The sequence below is a fragment of the Rhinoderma darwinii genome, chromosome 3 (assembly GCF_050947455.1).
Source record: "Rhinoderma darwinii isolate aRhiDar2 chromosome 3, aRhiDar2.hap1, whole genome shotgun sequence".
NCBI lineage: Eukaryota > Metazoa > Chordata > Amphibia > Anura > Rhinodermatidae > Rhinoderma > Rhinoderma darwinii.
Window position 1 is genome coordinate 14,709,471 of NC_134689.1, and position 14,659 is coordinate 14,724,129.

The 14,659-nt window shown below is 42.8% G+C and overlaps 1 protein-coding gene across 1 annotated transcript; it reads right to left on the minus strand.

Annotated features, from left to right (window-relative positions):
* On the minus strand, positions 1-13,542 carry LOC142750850 (uncharacterized). Its single transcript, XM_075859825.1, has 8 exons — positions 13,417-13,542; positions 12,906-12,950; positions 12,053-12,154; positions 11,401-11,578; positions 9,935-10,020; positions 5,879-6,688; positions 4,443-4,646; positions 1-1,161 (listed from the first exon to the last, which is right to left on the minus strand). The coding sequence occupies exons 1-7, from the start codon at positions 13,523-13,525 to the stop codon at positions 4,450-4,452; spliced, it is 1,527 nt and encodes a 508-aa protein (XP_075715940.1). The 5' UTR covers positions 13,526-13,542; the 3' UTR covers positions 1-1,161; positions 4,443-4,449.
* Positions 13,543-14,659: the final 1,117 nt, after the last annotated feature.

Here is a 14,659-nt window from a genome sequence, read left to right on the forward strand (position 1 = left end):
CATTTTTATTAAAATAACATGACTACAACATTTTTTACATAAAGTTGGTATACATGTATGAATATATGCAAGATGTAACCAAAAGCAGTCATGGACATGCCATTATTTAAAATCCTTCTTTTATCTGAAGACACTGTGCAACTGCAGTCTTTTCTGTTGGTAATGGTGATGAAGGGTATTTAAGTTTTTACCATGCGTAATGTTGGTAGTTACCACAAATCGGTGGCAGGTAGCACTTATCTCTAGGATTAGCACTGTCACTCAGCCGAGTCACAGGCAGAGACAATTGTCATTTCTTTGTGATGTTAAGCCTATGACTCAGCCGAGCCACAGGCAGAAACAATTGTCATTTTTTGTGAGGATTAGCACGGTGACTCAGCCGAGCCACATCCAGAGACATTTGTCATTTCTTCTGAGGTTTAGCACTGTGACTCAGCCGAGCCGCAGGTAGCGAGATTTGTCTTTCCTTGTGAGGTTGTTTCACAAGGACTTCGGGTATATTGGATCTATAGTCCAAAGATTGGTCAAGTCCAGGTTGGCACTGTGACTCAGCCGAGCCACAGGCACAGAAAAAAATTCCTTTGAGGTGGACCTAGGTTTGCTGGTACTTTTTTCTCCAAAAGAAGCATGCTATTCCTTGGGATGTTTTTCGAGGAAAAGGTCAGAGAAAGTTCCATTTGACTGAGTCTGTGAGGTTGGTCTTGTTTTCTTTCTCAATGCAAGCTTTGGAACAGCAGAAACCCCAAGTCCAGTTCCCTCAATTATCGGTAAAGAATCTATAAATGTTTGAACCACTGGAATCAGTAACAGGGTAGATCATGGCGGATTTGTATATATGACTACTACTACCACCTACTATTGGTATCCTGTCAGATGCATACATGTGGACTTCATGGTGTGTGGTGTCCTCGATTCTGCATGCAAAAATTCCATTTGTGGTTGTTTAAAAACATTATAGTTACGTCTTGAGCAAAGCAGAGCCCTGCTGCTCATTGCGGTGAAAGTCTGAAGAGCTTTAAAGTATTGACACATTTGTTTTGTTCATATTTGCCTTGTGTGGAAATTAAGGCCTCTATAACCAGTGCAGCCATGGACAATCCAAGATGACGTCTTATGGTGTTGAGAAGTGGTTATGTCTATTATAATGTCCATGGCGTCATGCTGTTGTTGAGATAAAACAAAATGAGAAGCTTAATGAGGTATAAATACATTATCAGATCATTCACATTTTATACCGTTCTACTTTATAACATTGGACGGTCAATAACAGGAATATTTACAGATTGTGAACTATTAAAGTCACCCATGGGCCTCAAATATCAAAACTCTAACATAAAATCTGACCTTATTGCCCATAGCAACCAATCAGTGCTCAGATTTATATCTTAAAGCTATGGACTGCTTTGCAGGATTTTCTCATTGCACTGTATGTATTTTATTATATAACACATTTTTTCAAGTGGTTTTAATGAAAACATTTTGGACGATCTTACTGGCGGCTCATTCTCCAGCCCCTCTGCTCTCCTGAACGCTAATCTAAGCTGACAACTGAGATTAAAGGAGTTTTGCAATTAGAAGAAATTGAACATTAATATTTGATCAGTGGTTGTCAGACTCTCGGCACCAGGGCCGGCGTCAGCACTGCTGTTGGGGGGGCCCACTCAACCGCCAGGTGCTTTACGCTGCCCAGCTGCAATTTCACTTTACATTGCAGCGAATGCGGCGGCGTACTGACCCAACAGAAGACCAGAGGATTCTCCGTTGTCCCCTGGCTCCGAACTGCATAGGTAAGCTTTGCAGATGCAAGGGTCATCAGTGTCCCGGCACAGATGACGTGATCAGCTCACCGTGACGTAATAGCCACTGCTCCCGGTCAGAAAAATGAAACCGGCAGGAGCAATAGGACCCATCAGCTCGTCGTGGGAATGGGTAAGGAGAGCTTTTTTTTTATTGGCGCAAATGGGGCCTATGTTCTATATGGGGGCACAAACTGGGGGCCTAACTTCTATATGGGGGCACAAACTGGGGGCCTAACTTCTATATGGGGGCACAAACTGGGGGCCTAACTTCTATATGGGGGCATAAAGGGGGCCTAACTTGTATATAGGTGCACAAACTGGGGGCCTAACTTCTATATGGGGACATAAAGTGGGCCCAACGTCTATATGGTGGCATGAAGGCCGCCTAACTTCTGTATTGGGGCACAAACTGAGGGCCTAACCCCTATATTGGGATATATAAGGAGCCTAACTTCTCTATGGTGGAACAAAGGGGGCCTAACTGATACATAGGACAAATGGGGGCCTAACTTTTCATATTTGGTGTCTTTTTTCTGCCGTTTTTCTCCCACTACATGAGTTGCACCACAAAGAGGCCCACTAAGGCTCTGTCCCCCCAAAGGCCCACATAAACCTAGAAACTTTTTCTATTGCTACCCTCTATGCCTTATAAACCTTTATCAACACTGCATGCATTCCTTCGTGCTCCCCCAGAGCTCTCGCAGCTTAGATACGTACAGGCGTGGGATCGTGAAATAGGGTTTCATATTCAGGATGAGGATTGGTATAAAAAATTTTTGCTTACGCATAAACTGCCCTCAGCTTGCTATGCTCAGGAAAATAATTTTAAGATTCTCACACGATGGTACAGATATCCGGTCTTGCTACACAGAGCCTTTCCCTCCGTGTCTGATCAATGCTGGCGATGGCTTTCTGCTTTAGGTTCTGCTACACATATGGTGGGAATGTCCCATTTTGGACTAACATATTCGAACTATATAATGTTTTGTTTGACTCCCAAATACCCATCGAGCCTGCTGTCGGACTGTTGTCCCTTTTGCCAGGTAATGTCACAGCTCTGAAAAGAGGTATCTTCAGACATTTTCTTACTGCAGCCAGGTGTGTGATCCCTAGGCACTGGAAATCTACGGGATGCCCTTCTCTTCGTGAATGGGTAACCGAGCTGAATCATATCATGAGAATGGAGGGCCTCCTGGCAGGGGACAATGGCAAACATGACAGATTCCTAACTACCTGGAAGAGTTGGATTCTGTTTACAGAGAGTGATGCTCTCTTCCCGTTGGCTGGAAGAACACACTTGAATCTCTTTGGCCAGTAGCGCATCTTGGGTCGCTGCCATCCCTCCTCACCTTTCACCTTTCTCTTGTTCGCTTTCCTTCTCCGCTCCCCCTTTCTATTTGCATCTCCATTTTATGATTCATATGCCAATGAAAACTTTTTTGCTGCTGACATTACATGTACTCTACTTGTATTGCATTTGTATTGTATTCAACTGCGTTAACTTGAAGTGGTTCAGTTGAACTGCCACTCGTTTTATGTGCAATTACATTGCTATTGTATATTTGTACTGAAAAATGTAATAAACTTTGATAAAGAAAAAAAAAAGGCCCACATAAACCTAGAGCCGGCCCTACCAATCTGCTGCGTTGAGGGGGCCGCGGAGCTCATGCAAGTCCTGCTTCCCCTTCATTTTTGCCGCTGCTCTTTGCTGTGAGACACTGACACACTTGTATCGGCGGTTCCCAGTATTACAGTCTCCTATTCAAGTAAATGGGATTAGGCTGTAATACTGTGAACCGCCGATACAAGTGTGTTAGTGTTTCATAGTACGGAGCAGTAATGGAAAATTGGCGCGGGTTTCAATTGTAAATATGTTTTATTTAATAGAATACATACACCGCAAATCTGTCCATAGCCTTTCACCCTTTTGCAGGAAGACGGTTTAGTAGCCAAGGACACATCTGATACGTCCGCGCTACTAGAAGCTCCAGCCGTGATCTAGTCTGAGTTACTGCAGGTTGAAGTGGAAGGGGATAAACGCCAATTTCGAGGAAGGTTTGGACAGGGCACAATTCTGCTATTGCTGCCGTTGAATCCACGGCCGGTTGGAAAAGGAAATCTTTTTATGGGTAACACGTCCAATTTTGATTTACAAAAGTTTTGAGGATTCAAATAAGGTTTTGTTGGTTGCATTGCTGCTCCACCTGCTGCGATAATCCGGATCATAGTCACCATCCTCATCATCGTTCTCACCATTACATGTGCAGTCTGAAGACTTACATACTTCACATTGGATAAAACGACGATGGACACAACAAGGTCTCAGAAGATGGAGTGATAACGTTACTTCACCTGCATTGTATGTTGTGAGCCGAGTACAACTGGAATTAGCAGCACAGCGAGGAGTGATCTATGTACATGGCCATAGATTATAATGAGCGGGGCAGCCGGGGGATTCTACAGTTCGCTGCTCCTTCACTGCCCCCCATCAGGACACTGTAGATATTATAACTATGGTCTATCTCCCATTGCAGAATACAGGTCACAGTAAGTGGCAGTCTGTAACTAGATGACCACATCTCAGGACAACCATAAAGTTTACAAAGAGGTTTATGGAGACATAAGAAACTCTCACGTTCTTACCTTCTTTTTATTTGGGAGAAGATGCAGCTTTTTCGAAATACGCCAGAAGATGTTTGTGTAATTCCTGCATTGGTGAAGAATAACTGGCGCTCTCTGTAAACGTGTTGGTCTTAGAGGCGTTAAATCCAACTCCTTCCTTATTCTGCCCAAGATGTTTCTCAGCACTTGGAAGATGTTGGAGATGTTCTTTGTCCTCTTGTTGTTCTGTAAAACACACACAGTCTATAAGATCAGCTGTTACTATAATGGACATTGTTCCTACTCCACCGTCAGCCTGGGGAGCGAGATTCATAAAATATTAGGAAATGGCGTAAGCAACAACTCCCTAATATATTGTCACCAATGACACGGCCGACAGGTTTTTATCCACACAATGTGAACTAGAACAACTGCCGCTACTTCTTATAATAACAATCAGTCTCTTTATCATATGAAGAATGGAAGATTCTCGCTCCATCCAATTCATCACCAGTGATAAGTAATATCGTACCTGCCGAACGTAACGTTTTCACTGGATTGTCCCATGAACCACTTCCTGATTTCTCTGAAATGTCCCATGAAACGGACCTAAAAGGGGTGGGGCTTATGCAAATATGATTCCAAATTGGGCAGTTCTGGGCTGTGTTGTGGGTGTTTCTCGTAATGGAGGCGTGGCTTAGTAATTTCCGACGACTGGGGATTAGAATGTTGGGAGGTATCAGTAATGTGATGTGATAGGCTGGGACTATAACGAGGAGGATACACAGAACTAAATTATTACCTATAAAACATTTCCAGAACTAATGAGAATATAGAGCTTTCCCAACAGAGGCTCATGGTGGACGAAGTGATGACAATATCTGGTGATTATCACCCTACCCGTGATCTACGTTCTCCCACTGATCTAAAATCAACATCCTCCGTAATCCGCACCTCCCAGTCTCGTCTCCAAGTATTTTCTTGTGCTGCCTCAGTCTTCTGGGTTGTGCTACCTCGCACAATCAGAAAAACTCACAACATGCACCGTTTTAAGCATGTCCTAAAAATACTTTATTTTTAGGCAGGCCTATGACATTTCCTTATTCCTTTTCTTTACCTCTCACGTACTACTTTATTTCTAAACACCTAATCCCTTCATTCATCTGTTTCTCCCCCAGACTTCTTGCACCCTAATGCACCTCATATCTGTACATACCCAGATACCGGCTGGTGACTGGTTCATGCAGCTTTACGTCTACTATTCTATTTAGCATAAATGATGGTTGGACCAAACCAGTACTTGTAACATTTTGTGTCACCCGTATTTCCTCATAGATTGTAAGATTCTCTGAGCACGGCCCTCACTCCTCTTCTTTGATTTGTTGATTAGTGTGTCACTATGTAATGTCTGATTTTGTAAAGGTTTTTATTACTAATAATATTAGGCTAAATAAAAAGATAAAACCATAAGAACTTACTATCAGAGCTGGTGCCCACATGATATGGGCTGATGTCGATGGAAACATCCTTAGATCCAGGCATGGAGATCTTAGTATCTTCAATGAGATCTCGGTTTTCAGCCAGTCCATGAGAAGCATCATCGGTTATATCAGAGGCGGTGTCCACGTCCTCTGGGCTGATGTTGATGGTAACATCATTTGGTCCAGGCATGGAGATGTTAGTGTCTTCAATGATGTCTATGTTTTCAGCCAGTCCATGAGGAGCATCTTTAGTAGTCATTTCAGAGGAGGTGTCCAAGCCCTCTGGGCTGATATTGATGGTATCATCATTGGATCCAGGCATGGAGATCTTAGTGTCTTCAATGAGATCTCGGTTTTCAGCCAGTCTATGAGAAGCATCATCAGTTATATCAGAGGAGGTGTCCACGTCCTCTGGGCTGATGTTTATGGTTTCATCATTGGGTCGAGGCATGGAGATCTCAGTGTCTTTAATAAGATCTCGGTTTTCAGCCAGTCCATGAGGCGCATCCTCGGTTGTAATATCAGAGGCGATGTCCACGTCCTCTGGGCTGATATTGATGGTTACATCATTGGATCCAGGCATGGAGATCTTAGTTTCTTCAATGATGTCTATGTTTTCAGCCAGTCCATGAGGCGCATCCTCGGTTGTAATATCAGAGGTGGTGTCCACGTCCTCTGGGCTGATGTTGATGGTAACATCATTGGGTCCAGGCATTGAGATCTTAATGTCTTTAATGAGGTCTATGTTCTCAGGAAGTCCACGAGAAGCATCATCAGTTATAATATTAATTTTGTCCTGATGTTTTTCTGCAACACAGAACATTGAAATCAGAAATGATAAAATAAAAGCTTATATATGTTTAGTGTATTGTATGAAGTGTTAGCAGGTGATTGAAACCTCCTGAATGGAACATTAAACCTCAAAAATAAAGAGAACACAATCTCCGAAGCTGCCTCTACATCTAGGATTCCTTCACTGAAATGTTCCTTTAACCCCTTTAGGACGCAGCCTGTTTTGGCCTTGTGGTCACAGATGATTTTTTTCAAATCTGACGTGTGTCACTGTATGTGGTAATAACTCCGGAACGCTTTTACCTATCCAAGCGATTCTGAGATTGTTTTCTTGTGACATATTGTACTTTATGTTAGTGAAAAAATTTGGCCGATAAATTCAATATTTATTTGTAAAAAGCGTCAAATTTTAGCAAAAATTTGCAAAAATTAAAATTTTTCTAAATTTAAATGTGTTTGCTTGTAAAACAGATAGTAATACCACACAAAATAGTTACTAGTTAACATCCCCCATAGGTCTACTTTATGTTTGCATCGTTTTTTGAACGTCCTTTTATTTTTCTAGGACGTTACGAGGCTTAGAACTTTAGCAGCAATTTCTCATATTTTCAAGAAAATTTCAATAGGCCATTTTTTCAGGGACCAGTTCAGTTCTGAAGTGGTTTTGAGGGCCTTCTATATTAGAAAGTCCCCATAAATCACCCCATTTTGAAAACTGCACCCCTCAAGGTATTGAAAACCACATTCAGAAAGTATTTGAACACTTTAGGCGTTTCACAGGAATTAAGGCAAAGTAGAGGTGAAATTTACAAATTTCATTTTTTTTGCCGAAATTCATTTGTAATAAAAAAAATCTGTAACACAGAAGCTTTTACCAGAGAAACGCAACTCAATATTTATTGCCCAGATTCTGCAGATTTTAGAAATATCCAACATGTGGCCCTAGTGCCCTAATGGACTGAAGCACCGGCCTCCGAAGCAAAGGAGCACCTAGTGGATTTTGGGGCCTCCTTTTTTTAGGAATATATTTTTGGCACCATGTCAGGTTTGAGGAGGTCTTGTGGTACCTAAACAGTCGAAACCCCCCAAAAGTGACCCCATTTTGGAAACTACACCCCTCAAGGCATTTTTCTAGGGGTATAATTAGCATTTTGACCCCACAGTTTTTTTGCAGAATTTAGTGGAATTAGTCTGTGAAGATGAAAATCACTTATTTTTCTGTGGAAACATAGAATTTTTTCATTTTTACAAGGAATAAAGGAGAAAAAGCCGCCCAACATTTGTAAAGCAATTTCTCCCGATTACGGCAATACCCCATATGTGGTCGTAAACTGATGTTTGGACCCACAGCAGGGCTCAGGAGGGAAAGAGCGCCTTTTGGATTTTGGAGCACAGATTTTGCTGGATTGGTTTTCAGTGCCATGTCGGGTTTGCAACGCCCCGGAGGGACCAAAACAGTGGAAATCCCCCAAAAGTCACCCTATTTTGGAAACTACACCCCTCAAGGAATTTTTCTAGGGGTATAGTGAGCATTTTGACCCCACAGGATCTTTTTTTAGAGCCAAGGTGACCAAAAAACAATGATTTTGGCGCTTTAAATTCTTTATTTCTTACAGCGTTCACAATAAATTACGTTTTACTTTATTCTGCCGGTCGGTACGATTACGCCGATACTATATGTGTATAGTTTTTTTTTTTTACGTTTTGCAGCGTTTGCACAATAAAATTAGGTTTCTATAAAATAATATATTTTCTGAGACACGCTATTCTGAGCTGTAACTTTTTTTTTTTGTCAAAAAAGCTGTGGGAGGTCTTGTTTTTTGCGGTACGGGTTGTAGTTTTTATTGGTACCATTTTGGGGTAAATGCGACTTTTTGATCACTTTTTATTCTATATCTTGGGAGGGGTGGTGACCAAAAAATAGCGATGCTGACATAGTTTTCCGTTTATTTTGTTTGCGGCGTTCACCGTGCGGAAAAATTAACATTATAGTTTCATCGTTTGGGTTGTTACGAACACGGTGATACCAAATATGTGTATTTTTTTTTTAACGGTTTCATTTTTTACCTATAATAAATGACTTATTATAGGAAAACAAAAACGTATTTTTACACTTTTATAAAACACCCCCGGGTGCCATCACAAGCATCAGAAGCCCCCGCGATTGCATTGGGGCTGCTGATGCGCTACAAACTCGCTACATGCGGAGATCGCAATCGAGCCCCGCATGTAACGGGTTAATTGCCGAAATCAGCGGCGATGAGCCGCTGATCGGCAACACTGGAGTGTCAGCTGTCGGGGACAGCTGATCTCCAAGTTCCCGATGCACACTGTAGCCGACAGTGTGCATTGGGAACGACACAGTGACTTCCTGTCACTCTGACAGGAAGCCTATCAGGACCAGCCGAAGGTTGGTCCTGATGGGCTACCGTCCATGGCAGACACTGAAGCCATTGTTTGGCTTCCGTTTGCCACACTATTGGCAAACCCCGCGATTTCGGACCGGGGTCTGCCGATATGTTAGAAACCCCCAAAATTCGGCGATTGCAACTGATCGACGAATTTAAGGGGTTAATTCGCAGAAATCAGCGGCAAAGGACCGCTGGTCGGCAAGAGTGGAGTGTCAGCTGTCGGCGACAGTATGCACCGGGAAAAACTCAGTAACTGTACGTCCTCGTGCGGGTAGGGGTTAAGAGACTCTTTGCGGACATGACTGATCCCTCCAGTCTCCCTATATAACCGTGCCCCTGGATCATCCCTCAGGACAATATACATTTGTTTTTTAATTCTCATGGCAGCGAGAGAGAGAAACGATCAAATACACAATCGTGGACCAGCGGTTATATTGAGTGTTGTATTGAATAATCTATAAAGAGGAGGATTTTTCTGTAAAGTGAAGCTGCACTTTTACTTTTGGTGGATGTGGGAATAACTGTATGTGATGGTGTGTAGTGTTATGTCACAAGACGGCAGATCGTTACAGAGAACGGCTCCGGAGGGTGTGAGGAGCGGGAATACTCCGTCCTCGCCAATAAGAGGCGTTCATTGGGAAATACATTGAGATATAGTGCGCAGTTGTGATGACTCCGGTGACGTTACTGAAAATGTTCATAGATTAGGTTGTTTTTTTTTAGCAAAAACATTTAATTTAATAAAAGAGACGAACCAGAAAATTCCCAGTGTCCATGTGATAGAAAACCCCCCTATAAATGGTTCTATGTAGATAGATATTAATGTGTCACATTGTTATACCGTATTTACCGTTGATTTGGTCGCTACTCTCTCTACTTTCATCGATGGTACATTGGGTCTCAACATCTCTCTTGGATTTTTTCTTCATCGATTTTCTATATAATTGTAATAAGGGAAGTCATATTGTGGATTAGTGACATGAATCATCTCTGTTTTGTGTAGAATGTGATAAAGCTTCATATGTTTCTTCATTTTATCTATTTCTATCTGTAGAATCATTACCCCCAAGTCATTTTACATCTGTGACAATCAGCAATTCTTTATATTATGTACATAGAGGTGTAATGTGCCCCCATTAGACCACCAGGGGCGCACAACTCCAGAGTGACATGTTCATGAGCCACAAGAAGTCTACATTGTAATATTCCCATTACTGGGTCATGTTATAACTAGAGGAGGTGGTACAGTATTTCCTATATAGACTCCGGTGTAGAACATATATATGGCACTGAGGAGTTATGTGCTGGAGGAACCTGGAAGGAGAACACAATTACATACCCTCCAATATCCAGAAGTGCGAATACATCCCAGCGTCATAGAGAAATAGAATATGCTGTTTATTCCATTATATCCATATAATAGTGCCACGTCATGGGAAACATTGCCCTGTTATATGGATATAATGGAATAAGCAGAATTTTATTTGCACCAAGAAGATCCTGCGATGTTGAGATGTATTTGCATTTATGGATGGTGTGGAATTGGCACCCCAAGGATCACGGGCAGAGCAGGACTGAACCCCCAGTGATGACTCTTTTACCTACAACCCTCCAATATTCAGATATCAAAATAGTTACAAGACCAGTAACAGTCGCCCACATAAGAACCAGCCACAGGTGACCCCATAAAGGATCGATCGGCATGTTTGATTTCAACATGCCTGATCCTTTGTTCCCGCGGGAGATGTAACAAGTGTTTGGCTGACCGCTATATAAAGGGTATGGGCGGCTTAAAAGAGTTTTCCACCTTCTGACAACTGATGACTCATCCACCAGATAGATCATTAGTATATCATCAGTGCAGGTCCCACACTCGGACCCTACACTGTTAAGCCTCTCCGGTGGCCTCCGGTTTCCTGGAGCCAACTGCTTCCGGCTTGTTCATCCGGTGCACAGAGGCACCGAACCAGCTGATCTTTGCGGGGTCCGGGTGTGGGTGCGGGTGTACTGATGGTGCATAGGTCATCAGTTGTCAGAAGGTGGAAAACCATTAAGACTTTCGGGGTAAGATGGCTCCGTCACATGTCAGAGCTTTGCACTTCAGAGAATTTGGACTCCACTGTTCTAATACAACATGAAATCCGGGAAAATCTCAGACAGATATTTTGCCGTTATCCTTCTGTTCTTCTATATAGAGAAGAGCGTGAAAGGAACGACAGAATATTCTTGTGAAATCTCTGGTTTGTGAGTAGACGGCTGGGCATGGAAGTCAGTATGGTAAAAGCAGGACACGAAATCATTATTTACAATACTTACTTATATCTGATGTAATGGACGAGAGAAAAAAACATTCCAAGGATGAAGCTGGCGACAACAGAACCGGCAGCAGCCGCAACGTATTTATTTTTAAGTAGAGAGATGACGGTAGAAGCTGCAGAAGTCACAATGAATTTATTCCAAAACGGTATTGGAGGCGCAGGAGTAGTGGTATGTACTGGAGAAGAAGGAGAAGCAATATAAGTGATGAGATAACTGTGTATAATATATATTACTGGACAGTACAGAGATCTCTCTCATTGTCTTTTTATATCCAGGCCTGTAAATAAGAGGCATCCACTACGTCTAGAGGAAGGAAGGTCTCACTATCATCATATACGCGGATTCTTTACTGTAAGAGCAGTGACACCATGGGACTCCTCGCCCCAGGATGTTAGTTCAATAAAAGATTCTAGAAGTGGCCTGGATGCTTTTCCTGAAAGATCTAATATTATAAGGGATCTGTACTGGATCGCTGGGGATGGGGCATTAATCCTTGGATTTATATCCTGATCATCATATTTGGAGGAGGAAGGAAATTGTCTCCGGCCTCATAGGGGTTGTTTTTAATAAGAACCTTGCAGGATATTTGGCTGAACTAGATGGATTTATGTATTTCCAATCTTACTCGCTATGTAACTATGTCACTTACCCCCACAATCCTGAGGTCCTTGGCACTGCTCAATGCGGAAGAAACATTTCTCTTTTTGGTGGGGGCAGCCTTTGGTGACATAGACCACCCGAGTACCAATGCCTGGCAAAAGGAAACATCAATTAGTTGTGTGAAAACACGGAAACGTCTCCCAATCTATCGGTGTAATTCCCTGTAGTCTTCTAGTGGAAGAGACGTATCCATAAGAGATCTCAGAAATGTCGCTCTACTAACATATACATTGTATACGGCGCCTCATTGATTTATTCCCATAGGATCATTTCCTCTGATCATGTGACTGTGACAATAGAAAGATAGAAAATCCAATCACGTGCGGAAAATTCTGCAATGATCATAAATGACCCCCCCCCAGGAATGAATATAATCCCATGTATGATCATCACCGCCACAAGTCATCGCTATTATTCCTTGCGGGGCAGGAATCACATTCCGCTGGGTTATGAGAACCTGGAATAGGGAAAACATAATGGGGGTCACACGCCGAAATTACCGGCAACTCACGTGAAAAAATCGCCCGTTCTATTTATCATGTGACTTATTAATAATCCGCGGTCACTTTACAAGTGTGACATAACAGTGATAACCTGTTATCTGTAATGAGGCGGGTCTGACCCTCATGAAAGGACTTGGACCCTATTAGACCTCGTTCACACACTACAATAAGGCCAGTATGATGACTACACCGCACATCCGGTCATAGTACATAGAATAACACGTGAAAACCCAGCAAAATACAAGAAGGAGACCACCAAGCAACCGCTGAGTATATATTAAGCCCCCAGACCAGGAAATGATGATAAGATAAGTCAGATCTCAGTTGTGTGTTACTTACCGCATGTCTTTGAGCAGGGACCATATAGAAGATCTCCTCTGATGTCTAGAAAGTAAAAAGAGACATTAAAGAACAACTCTACTGAGAAAAGGAGAAACTCCATCTATTCCCTATATCTCTTCTGTACACCGCGCCAATGCCCTCCTGCTATATCTATTAGTGAGTGTATCCGGCATGGACAGGACAGTATTAGGCGGGATTCACACACACTTCTTATTCAGCTTTTTAGTACACGTGTAAAAAACACCATAAGCCCAACGAAAACTTAAAAAAAACAAAGCAATGTATGTAGACGTTCCCATATTTTATTATAGATTTTAAAGTAACATCTGGCCGCAGGGTTTTTGGGCAAAAAATAAAAAATGTGAAAAACGTGTATGAATCCAGCCTTAGACTTCCATGTGTAATCTATAGGTTATTGGACTGAACACCTGGGTCAGTCTATCAGATTATTTACCTGTCCATACAAGTATTAACCCCATATTCAGTGTATATCTGGTGATGCTCTTACCTGTGCTTATCCTATTCCTCGCACCTGAGTCATATCTGCGGATATCGATAGGAGCGCCTTCCACAGACGCTAATAGCACATTCACAATGAGAAGCAGTCGAAACAGCATTTTGGCCTGGAGTATATCTCTTCGTGTGTATATCCAAACTAAGCCGCCCACTGTAACACCGTGTAATTTTCCTACAGATTCCGTGACATCACAATTGTACGCGTCACGGGGAGCAGCATACAGCAGTGATGTCACAATGCGGTGATGTCACAATTGTACACACATCACGGGGAGCAGCGTACAGCAGTGATGTCACAATGCGGTGATGTCACAATTGAGACCGTTATCCCCGCTCCTAAACTCCTTCTCAGACCCTAAATAACGGTCTGCAAACATTTCACGCCTTCTATCGTAATAATCCGGCAGTCTCGTTCGTTCGCCCGCCGTCAAAAATTGGCCCGCTCTGAATGCCAAAATCTCGTCTGAGATAGCGCGCATGCGCCCGGCATGTATCGTCCGACACCCTTCCCTGCTTCGTCCGGGCTCCAAATCTAGTTAATGCACATGCACCGCTATGGCGTCCCGTTGTGCACACGCACCAGAATAGGACATCGATGCGCAAGCGCGGGATTTCGTGTGTGCTGGGTGGAGGTGAGGAGCTGTCAATCAAAAGTAAGGAGGCGGGGTTAACTGAAAGGTTTGAGGAATAAAGATATGACTCATGCTCATTAGCATAGGGCACAGGAACACTAAAAAACTAAAAGATACAGAGCTACTAAAAACTAAAAGAGATACAGGTCATATATAAAAAAAAATTCACCCACTTACACCAGGTATTGCTGCTTTAATAGGTGAAATGCTGGTGACAAGTTCCCTTTAATGCCCCTTAGATGCCCCAGTCAATACTGACCACATAATCTAAGTGGTTAGAGCTCCATCGCCCCACCCCCCAACAATGCGATCACGGGGTGCCGATGGTTGCTATGGCAATTGGAGGCCTGACAATAAACCCCAGGTCTGCCATCTATGGCAGAAACGATAGGCTGCCATAATACAGGCATAATACAATGCATTACAAAAGTATTAGGCCATGTTCACTCAGGGCAGATTTGCTGCGTAAAAGTGCATAGCGTATCAGCCTCCCTATAACACCTCAGATGCAGCGGTCGCGATTGACGACAGCGTTTGAGGGGTTAAACGGCCAAGATCGCTGTTCCTGACCGTTAGTGCCTGGTGTCAGTTGTAAAACACAGC